Source organism: Chelon labrosus (genome assembly GCF_963514085.1).
Source record: "Chelon labrosus genome assembly, chromosome: 16".
Lineage (NCBI taxonomy): Eukaryota > Metazoa > Chordata > Actinopteri > Mugiliformes > Mugilidae > Chelon > Chelon labrosus.
Genome location: NC_140349.1, coordinates 21,641,241 through 21,656,708, shown reverse-complemented (window position 1 = coordinate 21,656,708; position 15,468 = coordinate 21,641,241). Strand labels below are relative to the sequence as shown.

At 40.3% G+C, this 15,468-nt stretch overlaps 1 protein-coding gene across 4 annotated transcripts in view; it reads right to left on the bottom strand.

Annotated features, from left to right (window-relative positions):
• Positions 1-15,468, bottom strand: part of trappc9 (trafficking protein particle complex subunit 9) — a 213,790-nt gene that overhangs the window by 185,472 nt on the left and 12,850 nt on the right. For all 4 annotated transcript variants that reach the window (XM_084563278.1, XM_084563281.1, XM_084563280.1 and 1 more), the window contains one exon: positions 8,851-8,994. In XM_084563278.1, the coding sequence (XP_084419404.1) occupies positions 8,851-8,994 (144 nt within the window). The remainder of the gene's footprint in view (positions 1-8,850; positions 8,995-15,468) is intronic.

Genomic DNA, 15,468 nt, shown 5'->3' with positions numbered 1-15,468 from the left:
ACAGGTGAAACATTAGAAGTGCCTGAGTAAATAGCTTAATGTGTGTGCAAACTATGACCTCGTAAATAAAGAGGAAAGCCACATCCTGTAGACCAAAGTGAAGACAGGAAAGATAAGATAGAGTGAAGGAATGGATGGATGGAATCAGAAAAAAGTGAGTGAAAAAAACAATCAGACGCAGGCAGACAAAGTGAAAGAAAAAAGGGAGCTGCAGCTCAGATGTGCTGCTGGCTCAAAACATTTGTGATTTATTGTTTGCTATGTCTAAGTGTTTACAACAGCCGTGTGTTTCAGGGCTACACCAGGACCAGAGACATAGGCAGTAGTTTTGTGCTCACTGAATCACTGTTTGAATGTTGATTCTGTGCAGACACAGACCACCAAAAGTGAAGTACAATTGAAGAGTAACATTAATCTAATTACAATTAATAAATCTTACATGGACCCCAAGAAAGTTATGGTAAATAAAAATATAAATTTCACTAATTTTCTGTAACTGCTTGTCCTCTGGGTGGGTCACGGGAGGGCTGGAGCTATGTCATTGGGCAAGAGGCGGGGTACACCTTGGACAGGTCTCCAGTCTATCGCAGGGCTAACACAGAGAGACAGACAAAAAATTCACACTCACACTCACACCTACGGCCAATTTAGAATCACCAATTAACCTATCAAGCATGTCTTCGAACGGTGGGAGGAAGTCGGAGTACCTGGAGAGAACCCACGCAGACACAGGGAGAACATGCAAACTCCACACAGAAAGGCCCAGCCGGCCCATGGATTCGAACTCACATTAAGAGGCAAGTCACGTCTAAAATCAAATCTCCAGAGCCATTGAACAGACAGACATTTGCAAGATCTTGAGAAAAACTTTGTCAGTGAGGCACCATAGCAACATTTACTTTGGACTTGAATTTATTAGCAATAAATTGATCTGGTCAGCATTGCAGGTTAGGGTTAGTTTCTTGAGATCTCACAAAGGAACAACTTCCAGAGTCCTGTAAAAATCTACATTCCTTTCTACAAATAGAAAGACAGACAGAAACTGTAACAATCATAACACTGATCATGACCATTTTTAGTCATGGTTAATGTTCTGTTATGAGGGCTCTTTTCAGGTTAATCTGCACATTTAGTGCTGCAAGCTCTAAACCATGCTGACATCTTATCACCTTGTGAAGCAGCAGATATATTACACATTTAAAACAGCAGCATCCATCCCTGGTGTATTATTAGACCCCTCATCTGCTAAATGCTCCACTTCACCGATGATGTGCTATTTTTTGCTCCGCGTGGTTTGGTTTATCATCGCATTTTCCCTGAAAATAGCCACGTGATGCAGCTGGAAAAAGGGCTGACGCAAATGTAGTTTGCAGGAATGAATAGAAATTCTTCTTACTGACAGTAATTTGATCCTTTTTGACAAAAAATATGGATTACAAAAACTACACATTCTTAGTCGAGAAGAGTAAATAAAATCTCATAAATATACTAATGAGTTTATATCAATGAATTAGACGAGCCAACCATGTAAGATCAAATCAAGCATCCAGCATCACATCCGGCACCACTGGCATTAGCTGTCCCTTTTGCCCCCAGGTGGTTCCAGAGCTGTTCCAGGCTCATTTCTGACACACATACCACTCTCTCTTACATTTTATTGCCACATTTTCCAATGCTAACAACACCAGAAGGCAAAATTATCCTGAACACTTCCACTAAATATTAAACTGGTTGGTTTCAAGTTGTTCACAGCAAGAAGACAAGTGGTAGAGTGGTGTTTCCTTTGACAGTTTCAAGAAGAGAAAAACGTTTGTGTAGCTGCCTTTTTCTCATGCTGGTTCTTCGAGGTCAAGCCGGCATTTCGGGGTCCTTACATAATGAAATCCACTGGGGTTAAACAATTAGAATAACTATTTATTTCTACTCTGCTTTTCACCCTTTTTCCTGTCCAGACAAACACAGCACAGCACGTTATTAGCCTGACAGCTGGAACACACTGTCCAGATAAGCAAAGAAACATTTTTATACTTAATAAAAAGGTGGGAGTCTAAACACTTCACAAACAAAAGGATCTCATCCCTGAATGTCAACTGTCTGGAGGAGCAGGCGTGGGTAAAAGTTTGCTCTGAATCTTCCGCTCTGACAACGGAGCTCACATCACCTTGTTGTGTGACAGAGGACTAGACGCAAAGCACTTCGGAAATTTGCACCTCTTCAATCCACTTTTATCTAACTAGTTTGTTTGCCGTTCTTCTTTCCTGGCAACCACATCATTAACGCTGCACTTTCAACTGCTTGACTGATTGTTCCTTTCTAAATAAAGAGTGAAATAATGCTCATACAAATTAGTGAGACAGTAATGAAAGGCCTCAGGTATTCTGACAGTGTCTTTTGTACTGAGCCTTATTAACGCCTCCCAATTTGTCAGGATAGATTTAACATACTTCCTAAAGCAGCAGGTGTCAGCTGAGTTGGTTTTGAAACCGCTTTGAAAGCTGTGGCGCCATGAAAAGGAATATAATATGAGGCGGGGTGGTATGAGGGGCAATCTCTGAAGGGCAAACAATGTATTGATTCGCTTTTAGATGATGCGGCCTAACCACGGTCTTCCAGGCATACTGTGCTTCGCTTCCCTTCATGTGTCTCTTCTCTGAGGTTTACCAAATGAGGCATTGTAGCTCAAGATTTATTTAAAAATCGTTCATTTCAGTTTGGCAGGGTTTGTGTGCGGGCATGTGACTGCCACTCTCATTTTGGTCATGGCTAATGACCTAAAGTCACTAACAAAGCTAATTGGAGTGGCAACTCAGTGTGAGGAACATAAAAAATGGGCACTTTATCAGAAATAGTAGGTAGAGGATTACTGGCAGCTAAGCAAGACAATTATATTATTGTTATTGTTCCGATAATGGAATTTCAGCCCATAATTGCGTTCAATAATGCGTAAAGAGCTGCAGAGCAGTGTGTCTCATGATACCAGCTGTGCAGGGAGGAGGAAAGGGCAGAAAATGAATAATGCCAAAGGGCTAGTTTATTAAGTTAAGGGCTTTAGATAACCATTAATTAGTTTAAGTGTATGTAAAGTTATTCTAATAGTCCACCAACCAGTCAAGTTGCAGATTATATCTATGTCTGTCCAGACTCATAGAGCATAATATATTTAGTGCAGATTTTCAAGCAATCTGACATAAGTTCAGAGCAGTATGAAACCACAGTGAAGTTGACCTTTGACCATTTTGATATTGGAGGTTCATTGTTCATGATTTGATCCACAATTTGTCGTAATTAACGAAGCAATTCTTGAGTTATAGCCATTAATCCTTGAGTTGTGTGTCACAGCGTTTTAGTCGTTCTATTCCTTTATATAATAGGTGGCAGTAAAGGGAGACAGGGGGTGATGGGGAGAGAAAGAACGGACGACAGGCAAGAAAGGACGCTGCTAAAATCAAGCCTGCACCACTGCAGTGAGGACTACAGCCTCAGTTCATGGGGCGCCCACTCAACTAGGTGAGCTATCGGGAATAAATTCTCATCCTTTCATCCTCAAGTTCAAACAGAAGAAGAGGGAGCAAATCCAGAAGCACCAACACCAACATCTCGGATTATTGGCTTTCAGGGTCAAGCTACGCAGGTCTGATGGGAGACCATCAAATTCCAGTGACAATGACAGGTGCAAAGAGACTGAAAAGCTAAAAGCAGGAAATAAATTTTGAGAAACAGTATGGAATCCTGAAATGATGCACACATACTGGATAGGTCACATTATATTCAACATGAAACGTTAATAGTTGCTACTGTAGCACAGGATTCATATGGAGATGCCCTTACAGGTATTTCTTTAATAAATTACTTCCAAGCCGGTTCCCAATCCAAACCATACCAAGACTGTGATTACAGTATATCACAGTAATTTTTTTTATGACTTCATAAAAATGCTAATACAGAGCTATGTGAGGCGTACTACAGAATGAAAAATCAAGACCCCAGGGGACCCAATACAAGCGATGGTCATGTATGAAAATTAACAGGACGACACAGTTTCACTCGTTTAAAACCTCACACAAAGCTTGGGAAACATTACCCAATTCTCCCTACAATAATACAGCAACTGAAATAACTGCCATTGAATCAGACCGAACTGGTCAAGTATTTCTGTCTCTAAGGGTTTTGGAGACACATATTTCTTCAAAAACCCATCTAAACATTAGATGTTTCATAAAAGGAAAAATAACCTGCTTTTTTTTTGTTAAAGAGGAAGCCAATAACATATAAATCAAGAATTATAATAGGCTGGTTTACAGTTTAAGAAAATGTCTGACAAAAAGCTGCTGTCGTACTGAACAACAGTGACGAGCAAGTACAAAATCAGCCAGTAAGGCTTGATGACATGGTGCTAAAGTAAAAATGTTACTCTATTTCTAATAGATATTTACACATATTCACGTCAGCAGTACAGCCAAAGACCCCCCAGAGATAACTGTGACATTGAGACGTATCATTCTTAGGTAACAGGTTATGTTATGGAGCTTCAAATAGCCTTAATGACAGCTCGGGAAATGGAATAACTTACAGTGGCAGACTTATCAAATTATATTGTGAAACGACGGCGGACGTGTCAACAGTTTTATGAATAATTTAGAATATTCTGTCTAGTACAGAAGGCAAAGGCCGGCAGCAAAAAGTAAAAAAGTTTAAGTGAAGCAGAAATCATCAAAACAAAAGGCTGTCCATGCAGATCAGAGACTGAGAACTGAGTAGAACTGTGACGTTAATCTTCTTGCCCTTCATTTCAACAGTAAGCGTATCTAAAGTATCTGTCTCTATTCTGGTGAAAACTGTGCATGCACTTCTATACCATGCTCCATATCACTGCTCATTTGTACATCCCACGGTGATAGGGCATATAGCGCCAAATCAGGTGCTGATATTTCGGTGAAGCTAATCCACCACAATTGTTTTAACAGCAGTCATCCAAGATCAGTGCACTACAAACCAACACCAACAGCGATTATTTACTGTTCTGAGAGGTATATGTCAGCAATCTGGTACCTCCACGTCTCTATAAATCTGAAGGACTCACAAGCAATCATTACAACAGAGGCTGAGATCTACAATTTCCATAATGCAACCTGATGGTGTACTTTAGTCAGACCTAGAGACCAGGTAAAAGCATGTGTCTTTCAAACTGCATGCATTTGTCATCTACAACTGCTCGCAGGCCACAAATGAACTTCTATTCATCTTTTGCTTGAGATCCTTTAGAAAAGGCAAAGGGGCTTTTGCTGCTGGGGGCTCCAACACTTTACAACAGCTTATCAATGTAACTTAGGTAACTTCTGGTGGCTAGTCTGGTCAGCTTTATGTACAGGAGTGAGCACACCCAAGACACATCGAGGATGCATTTGAGATTCGACTACAGAGCACATTTGAAGGTGGTCTGGGCTGCTTTTGAACAAATTTATTTTGTTGTATGAACACACAATGGCTTCTTACCAAACTGGCGAACCACCTACTCAACTGAGATTCCTTTGGATATGGCTTTTTATCTTCTTACCTTTTTATAATTGTCATTTTTCCTTTTCTCTCTAAGGTTTTACATCCAAATGTATTCATCATCATTGATTTTGTGTTTGAAATTACTAATTTTGTGAGATATTTTGCTGTAAAAACTGATGTATAAATAAAATTCTAACTTTTTGAGAGACCGTCTAGCACAGCAAAGATTTTGAAGAATCCCTTCAGTGTAAGCACAGATCAGGTGTATTAATAACTGCATTTTTCTATGTGCACGCAGACTCAATCTTATTGCTTACGAGAACACTTAATGGAATGCAGCCATCATTAATACACCTGCGACAAGTCAGAACGTCTGGTGTGAAAAGGTTTACGTCATCTGTCCTTGGAATTTGCACTGCAAGTCTGCAACCTCCAGCAATTTACAACACAGAGAAGTGATCTGCAAACTAAATGCATCATTAATGTTGGTTGTTTGATTGCCTTTTTAATCAAAAAGATAAATAATTGTTAGCTCTTGATCATTTCCCACCATCTAATCATAATGGGAAGACGTTTTCTGGTGATCTGTTTCAGTCCCATTTATTCCCAAGAGCTGGGAGCTATAGATGTAATAAACCATATGAACAACAACACCTGAGATACCCAGCAGTCACAATGCAATTATCACACGGTGGTTAATCTGGCAGCCAGCTGGGTAAAAGGTGGCATCAAGTAAGATAAAGCATTTTATGGTAAAGCAATGTCCAAATTTAAACGAATGATCAAGGGGGAGTAACACATTGTGAGTTTGAAGATGACAAAGGGATACTACATTCAACAAGCTCGGCAGGGATCTTCTCCTGTGGTTTTAAATACTCTACTCTGATTTACTTTAAGGAGTATGAGGTATTTGCTGAAAAAGATGCATAGAGACTGCAAATTAGTGGGGCGAATTACACTTATAACCCTTAACATCTTGAGAGACAACAGCCTTGAACTAAAGGGGATCTGGGATCTTTTCATTCAACTTCAGGTGTACACCTCTACATACTAAAGAGGACAATCACTTCTGGGGGAGTTGTACAGAAACGACAAAACCTAGACAAAGTCTATCACAGGGCTAACACAGAGAGACAGACAACCATTCACACTCACATGCACACCTACGGCCAGTTTAGAATCACCAGCTAATCTAAAGAGCATGTCTTTGGACAGTGGGAGGAAGCCGGAGTACCCGGAGAGAACCCATGCAGACACAGGGAGAACATGCAAACTCCACACAGAAAGGCCCCAGTCAGCGCATGGATTCGAACCCAGAACCTTCTTGCTGTGAGGCATCAGCACTAACCGCCATTACAAATATGTGTAACTTATAGGAATTTAACGTCCAACGGTGTGGACCAGACTTGAGGGACTTTGCCTTTCTGTAAGCATAAGGGGTGACTTTTATTAAGAGCTAATGAGAATGACAATTTTACAACGACACCGCTGAGACTTCAACTGATCATATTACCTTTAATTCGCTCTCATTAGTGTAGTTTATTTAATCTCACTCTGCTTTATCATACGACCTGCAATCACTTACGCCTTGCTCTCAGATCAGCCATAATTACCCAACCTGACCACCTTTTTATGACTGAACTGGCATGACTCAAAGATTAAATGCGTTAAAAAACATACATGAGACATGAGAAAGTATCTTTCCAAAGAATCCTTAGAAAATCCCTCTCAATTCAGAGATGTTGGCTTCTGTGGTGGCTGTGACATGGAAACAGGAAAGGATGGCGCACGGCAGATGGCGTGCAAGCCAAAACCAGCTCTAACATGTGATATTACTGGTTATCTAGAGCTCTAAAGATGGAGTCAACCATTCTAAGCCAGTACTTTTGGTTTAATTCTGTGAATATGTCCTCATTTGCTCTCTGTTTGGTGTGTGCACTGAAAAAAAAAAGTGTGGTTTTTGTACACAGCCCTGGCTCTGTACCTCGGAATAAACTAAGTGGACAATGAGGCAAAAACTTTTTATTCTTATAAACAATTTGTTTTCAAATGCTTTTATCCTTCTATATAGTGTCCACGTTGTTAAGGAGCAGCTGTGCAACAATATTAAAACAGCAGCAAACAGGGCAGTAACACACTGAAAAATATGCAGCTGGGTGCTTCATACTTGACATCTTTTATTTTCAGCATACTTGTAAAGCCAGGATGTTTGTCTTTCCTGATAAAAGGACACTGGTTTTAGATTCTGGGACTGGAGACACACTCCACTGCATGCTTTTATCTCAGGTGCTGGGCCGGGTTTTCTAGTGCAGCCGCGTTTGGTTCGGTTTTTACAAACTTTGTAGAGCAGATCAGCATTTGGCTTCCTCCATTCTGTTCTGTTTCACCTGCTTCCTTAAGCAGGTCGGTCGGCCTACACGAGCTGGGTTCTGCTCAAAGTTTCTTTCTGTTAAAGGGCCTTTTTTTCTTACCACCTTCACGTTAGTGCTTGCTCTCTGAGTCTTGGCCATAGGGTTCTGTACAGCGTCTTGAGAGAGTCTATATTGGTTTTTGACGCTACACAAATAAATTAATTGACTGACTTTACGAAACCAAACCTTTTCCACTCCAACTCGAAATTAAAAGAACGTATTCCTCAACAGCGACCCACAATAACCTCCCTGACATTTTTAATATCACACTGTAGACGGCAGTAGAGTTGATCAAAGAAGGTCACCCAAACCTTTACACAAAGTAAATCTGATATGATAATTTCTTGTTTGCAAAAAGCTCCATGCAGGAAGTCAGCTTATAAGGTCAGTTCCTTCAGGGAGAAAATACTCAACTAGCATAGCATGTCTGCTCCCTGACGTGTGTAAAGTAGTAGGTAAGTAAGTATTTTTCCAGGAGAGTTGTTTCTAAGATAGCTTGTATTAGCAATAACCTAGTTGCAAGAGTCCCTTTGCTTATGTTTAATATTTTATAATGTAAGCTTGCTTCATCTTGTTCCTCCCTCGTCTCTTCCTCAATTCTCATGCTCAGTAGCCAACCGAGGATTACCCTGGCCTCTATTGTGTGGCCAGTGGACCGTCTGGCTCACTCTGCTTCAGTAAAAACCCTATCTCCTGGCTGCACAGGATTTCTGGTCAGAGCACAATATTGCGCTCCCGCCAAGAAAAAGCTGGCTTTGTTGTGCATCGCATAGTATTAAACGCACTGTTATAATGCAGCAATCACCAAGGGACAGGTTGGCTGTGTCTAGATATTTTTTTTGAAGCCTGGGTATGATGCTGGAAGCACCTCAGAGGGTTTAAATTCTGCAATAAAAGTGTAATACTTTTTGAGTTTCTGTCTGAGCGTCTATTGTGAGCTGACCTTGATCAGACAGGAAATCCAGCATGGTCTGCAACAGGAAGGACAGGTGGCGCACAGACAGGGCTGGGTTGCCCATGCGACGGGAGGCGTACACCAGTTCATGCAGGAGGCGCATCTGTACAGCAGCCCAGCCTCTGTGGGTACCTGGGAGAGAGATGAGAAAAATCATGCTCACAAAGCTGGCAAAGCTCATTGCTGACATCTAACGTTAAACAGCTATTGCAAGTCAGGTCAAGTACAAGTCAGTACACTGTCATCAATGCTATATGTAGGACAATATTCTGGAAGTCACCTAAAACTCTGTGTTCCTACATCAACTACTGAAAAAATGTGGTCTGCACACTGTGTATGCTCCAAGTGCAATTTATTTATTTTAAACTACAACAACTATTCCCATCATGAGAAAAAAAAATGTGTAAAATATTGTTATTTGTGTGAGAGCAAGCAATGGTCATGAGAGAATTGTGACAATTATCCAATTTACTAAGTCTATCCTGATCTTAAGACATTTTACATGTAATCAATCCCAAACTTATCTCTTTCAGTTCATTGCTGGCTATCTGTCAAGAAGTAACTAATACATTTCATAAATTGTGTATAAGACCACGTATGAGTATTTCTGTTGGAAATCTATTTTGAGAATTGCTAACATTTTAATAAATAACGTCATTATAGCTTTTAATTTATGTTAATTTTGATTTATTACTTAAATAATAAAGTCAAATAACACAGTTACAGGGATCCATCCCTGCATACGTACTACCGAATTCAATGAACTTAAAGGACTGCTATTTGGAACTTAACTCATGAATTTCTCTCCAACCACTTCTGCAAACTTATGTATGGATCTGACAAATATGAGCACTGCACCACAAATTAATCTGGAAAAGATATTTTAGGCAATGTTAGGATAATGTTTTTTTAACTATATCCCAATCCTCCCCATCAACAAACATAATTTTGGAACAAATTGTAATCGCACCAAACCAGTCAGCCACAACATTAAAACCACACAGGAGAAGTGAATAACATTGACCATCTTGTGACAATACAATGTTCGGCTGGAACATTTTTGGACCTGGCATTCATGTTACTTAGACATGTAGCACCCACCTAGACCAGACCAGGCACCCCCACCCCATAGCAATGACACTCCTTGATGGCAGCAGCCATCTCCACACAAAAACGGTTTAGGAACAACTCAAAAAACATGACAAACAAAACAAAACAAAAAATGCAAGAGCAGCCTTCACTTTTTGTAACAAAGGATGTTTATCCTTTGCTGGAGGGCAGCCTCGAACAATTTCAGACTGAAATTAAGAGTAACTGGAGATAACAGGATCATTATCAAGGTTTTCTCTCCACGCTTTCACATGGGAGTGTGGTGGGTACGATATGAGAATGACACATTGGTTTGTTATTTGCATAGGCATCATCTCTAAACTATCTTTCTTACATTTTATATGCAATATGTTTTCTAAACCGATCAGCCACAACATTAAAACCCCTGACAGGAGAAGTAAATAACATTGAGCATCCTGTGACAATACAATGTTCTGCTGGGAAACTGTTGGTGCTTAGGTGGGTGGTACTTGTCTAAGGTACCACCCACCTAAGCACCAAAAGTTTAGACCAGACCAGACACCCACCCCCACTGATGAGTCACAACTGTTTTGGAGGCACAAGGGAGATCTACACAATATTAGGAAGGTGGTCATAATGTTGTGGCTGATCGGTGTATACCATAATTACCGTCAAATGCAGGATACAGCAACAAGTGTGTGAGAGCTCGTCATAAGCCTGCATTTGGCATGCTTTAAAAGCTTTGCACACAAAAAGCCACACATAATTAGATTAAGCTCAAGGGTTTGCATTGGAGCCGTCGCATAAAAATGGAAGTATCCCCACCGTGGACTATCACATGGCCTCCAGTGTGGTGCTAACTTAGCGGGCGCTGTTTGTTCTGCAGAGCTCCACAAGACATCTTAATAGCGTTCTAGCCTGACAACAACAGTTACATAAGGCCCTCAGCCCCCTACGAGATGTCCCACTCCACTCCCAGCTGTCGACTGTTGACTCACCGAGTGGGAAAAAAAAAAAACTAGAGGAAAGATGTGCTCGGGATGTCGCGGGAGGGGCAAGCGGGAGGGGAGGAGGCTATTTGGTAAACACTCAGATGTTTCCTCAGCTTAAATAACACTTCCAATAACATCAAATCATGTCTGTGATGCTTTCCGTTATCAGCATTTTTCTACCAAGTTTATTATGCATCCTGACTTCTTTTGCCATCTGAGCAAACTGCAGATGCAATTCCTTCCAAAGCTTTTTTTTTTTCTCCCTGTCGTGAAACTGCACCCACTAAGCAGTCTAAGAATAGCTGACTTCCACCTGTCTGCCAAAACCAGAGCTTATCTGGAGGACAGTAATCCAAGGGACACTTTGGATTTTCTGAGGATGTATCTCTCGCTCGCACACAAAAAATGACTTAATTTGTGGTATTTTCAGACTCAAACTGGAGGTGTCTGGCAATCCAATTAACACACCACCAAGATAATGAGTGTGGTGCCATGGCCAAGCAGTTGCACAGTCATGCAAAACCTGACTCAAAAGGCACTGAATCCTCTTTTTAATCACTGAGCAAGGTGCCACATATACCATTACTCTCCCACATAATAACATCTAAATTATTACAAAAAAAAACTCCCTAAATTTCTGAGAAAGAGTGACAAATGTGGGAGCAGAGGTCTATGCAAGAGGAAGAACGCAGGCAAAAAGTGACAATGCACCCATTTCTAGTAGGAGAAGTGGTGAAAGGGGGCCTGTGAACCACTTAAAAAGTCATTTGCTCCACTATATCTCACACACAGAAGCCTTATTGGAATGCACCATTGATCCCCATTTTCTCTCTGTCGTGAACTTGCGTCTCTAGCTTATTGCCTGATAAACTCCCACCTGATCCCTTCTGCCAAATGACTTTCCTATCAGTCCTTTGGGAATTCAGAGTTCATATCTCAGTTGGAAATAGAGTGGTACAAATGATGTATCAGCACAGAGAGAACACGCAATAGTATCTTCAGTTACTGAGAAGTAACACCGTCTTTGAATGCAGTACAGTATGTATTTCGTTATAATAGAACACAAACCACAAAGGATGTGACCAAGGTATGAAATGTTAAAAATGTATTAATTGCATAAGAGAGTAGGTGTTTCTCATCTTATAATATCACTGAAATGGTTTAACTTGACTCCCAGTTAAAGTTTACAGAGATTATAACGTTACAATAACAAAGTAGAGACATAAGCAGTTGTTTTATACAGTGATATTTTATTTTTTAATGATTCCCTTTATTCCATGCTAAAAGAGAAAATCATATTTCAGGTCTGACTGCCAAACGACTATGAAACTTTCATGTGAAGGAAGGCCCCCCCGTTTGTACTTACTAACCTGGAAGCCAGACCAACTTTCAACTTTCACCGCCCACAAAATGTTTGTGGTGGAAAGCTGGTCTGAAGTCTCTCTGTTGGGAACTGATTATGCTCCAGCAAAGATATGCCGGGGTAATGAAATCATTTGCGGCGGTTTTATGCATAAACAAAATTACTTTGACAGCTGTAGAAATATCCAGTTGCTGTATCGGTCGAAACATGCTCATTGATGAAATTCAAATGGCGTGTTATTCAATTCTTTTCAGAATATGAGGCCTGCTATCCCAGGCTATGCAGATGACAATCGTATTGTTATATTGTTAAGTCACCTTAGAGACTTTAAACGTATAAATTCTGAGTGTATTCTTGTTAATTGTGCTATGGAGATATGTCACTATGGAGACATCAGATCCCAAATTCATTTTGCAGCACCAAAAATAACACATACTCCTGCAACAGATGGTCTGGCAGAGCATGGAGTCAGTCTGGGATCACATAAAGACACAGGAGTGACAAAACTGACATAGTCACTTAGACATAGTCAGACATGATTCCATGCTAAAGGTATAGTGCAGCAATTTAGTATAACAATGCCATAGAGTTGGTGTGCTGACAGACTTAAACAGCGCCTTTACATTCTGCCTCTGGCATGAATCATGCTCCAAATCCTGGTTTGCTCAGTGCACATAATGCAACCTGTCAAATACCGTGCACTTCCTAAATACCCCCATGTTTAGAAAATTTTAACCTAGTGATGTTGCTTCAAGGGCAGCCTCTCAAAGGATGTTTTCACTGGATCGAACAAACCCACACTGAAATGCTCCCAACTCCAGCCAGACTGCGTAAACATGCTCATTTTTGTGGCTAAATGATTGAAAATGATATAACTGTGATAAATATGTCTGTGTCTCCCTTTTCGTATTTGTACATACCTAGTTGAATTCTTGTGTGTTTTCCCCTTTTTCATTTCATGCATTTGGCACTGAACAGTTAAACCAAGACGTAGCAGGTATGCCTTACCTAAAAAATTATGAAAACCTACAGAAAACAAGCTCACTTAAAGTGTCTTTCAACAGACTCATCTTGTCTAATTAACAGATTGAAACCCAAAATATGTGAGGCCACGCAGGTTTATCACATATTTCAGTTTCACATATCCCCAATACAATCTATAAGAATCTTCCAGTTTGAGTGAAAGGCGCTTTACCTCAAACAATATGTATCTTGTTTCTATTCACTATCTAGGAATGAGTAAAGGCCAAAGATTAACAGCATATCAGAAAAAAATACCCTCACTCAATATCTTTTGAATAGCGTTCTCAAGATAAAACGCAGATATCCCTGAGCTTTTTTGAGTCTTTTATGTTGCCGTTGAGTGGCTGACAAGAGTCTGCGAAGGTCAAGAGAAGGTCAACAGTCTGTAGAACCAAGAGGCTTATCACCAGGGTCTCAAAGAAGTATCTACAAAAGCCCAGGTCAGGTTTCAGCCGTGTCTCATTTCGAGCAAAGTGGTGGCTTGAATGCAGAACACCCTGAAGGAGAACTCTTGAGAGCATGGCAAAGCTCGGAGTGAAATGATGTCGTGCTCTTCGTTTCCTTAATCTGTTAAATATGTTTGCACTGCTGTCTCTCATGCATTCTGGATCAGACAAGAGGGTACTGCATTCAGTATTTAAGAACGGACCTCCTCTCATACAAAAGCAGCACTACTGGACTTGATGAATAGATAAATCTAAGTGAAGATGAATGTGATGAGCATTTTTTACAATTTATTGTCACATACACCCATCAGACATAACATTATGACCATCTTCCTAATACTGTGTTGGTCTCCCTTCTGCCTCCAAAACAGTTGTGACTCATCAGAGAATGGACATGGGCCTTCTGAGGGTGTCCTGTGGTGTCTGGCAACAAGATGTTGTTAGTGGGGGCCTCTGTGGATCATCCCACAGATGCTTGATCAGTTTGGGATCTAGTGAATTTGGAGGCCAGGTCTACACCTTGTGCTGTTCTTCATGTTTCTTGAGTTGTTCCTAAACTGTTTTTGTGCATGTGTCTGTGTCAGGCTGCATCCTGCTGGGGATGGCTACTGCCACCAAGGAGTGTCATTGCTACGGGGTGGGGGTGCCTGGTCTGGTCTGGTCTAGGTGGGGGGTACATGTCTAAGTAACATCCACATGAATGCCAGGTCCAAAAATGTTCCAGACGAACATTGTATTGTCACAGGATGCTCAATGTTATTTACTTCTCCTGTCAGGGGTTTTAATGTTGTGGCCGATCAGTTTAGAAAACATATTGCATATAAAATGTAAGAAAGATAGTTTAGAGATGATGCCTATGCAAATAACAAACCAATGTGTCATTCTCATATCGTACCCACCACACTCCCATGTGAAAATGTGGAGAGAAAACCTTGATAATGATCCTGTTATCTCCAGTTACTCTTAATTTAAGTCTGAAATTGTTCGAGGCTGCCCTCCAGCAAAGGATAAACATCCTTTGTTACAAAAAGTGAAGGCTGCTCTTGCATTTGTAGTTCACTCCAAAATGAACTAGTAGTATTTGTCACTTAAATTGTGCTGTTTGACTTCAGGTTGTAAGAACCATTATGAAATTAACATTAGGTGCAGATTTTACAATCAGCCTGGTGCACAACTACACAATTATGCAGTGTGACAGAATTATTCTTTAGTCTGGGGCCACTGTTTTCTTTTTTAATCTTTTGCAAATGCTCTACCCTGTCTGTTGCAAATTAGTGTCCCATTATTATAAAATTAACATAATTTGTAATGAGAAAGCTTTTAGATATTACTTGTCCTCATGCATGGATATAATATACGCCAAGACTGGTGTTTCCATCAGAGATAAGCTGAATTTTAGTTCACATTTAGAATGACAGCTGACTTTTGAAATATTTCAAATAAATATATCAAATATTGAAAATTCTCCTAATCTATCCTAATCTGTACAGCAAAATATTACATCAAGTTTATTTCACCATATACAATCTGCAATAAATGTGAGTTAATTTCCCTCGTCTTTCCTATTTATTTGGCCTTTGGTATATTTATTAATATTCTTTTGTTGCAAAATTGTTTGAGGTAAAACAGGACTTAGTTTATGTGAGTGAAGGTATGACACATTCCACTCTACCTTTGATTGGCTGACTCTAATATGCCTGTCCTAACTAAT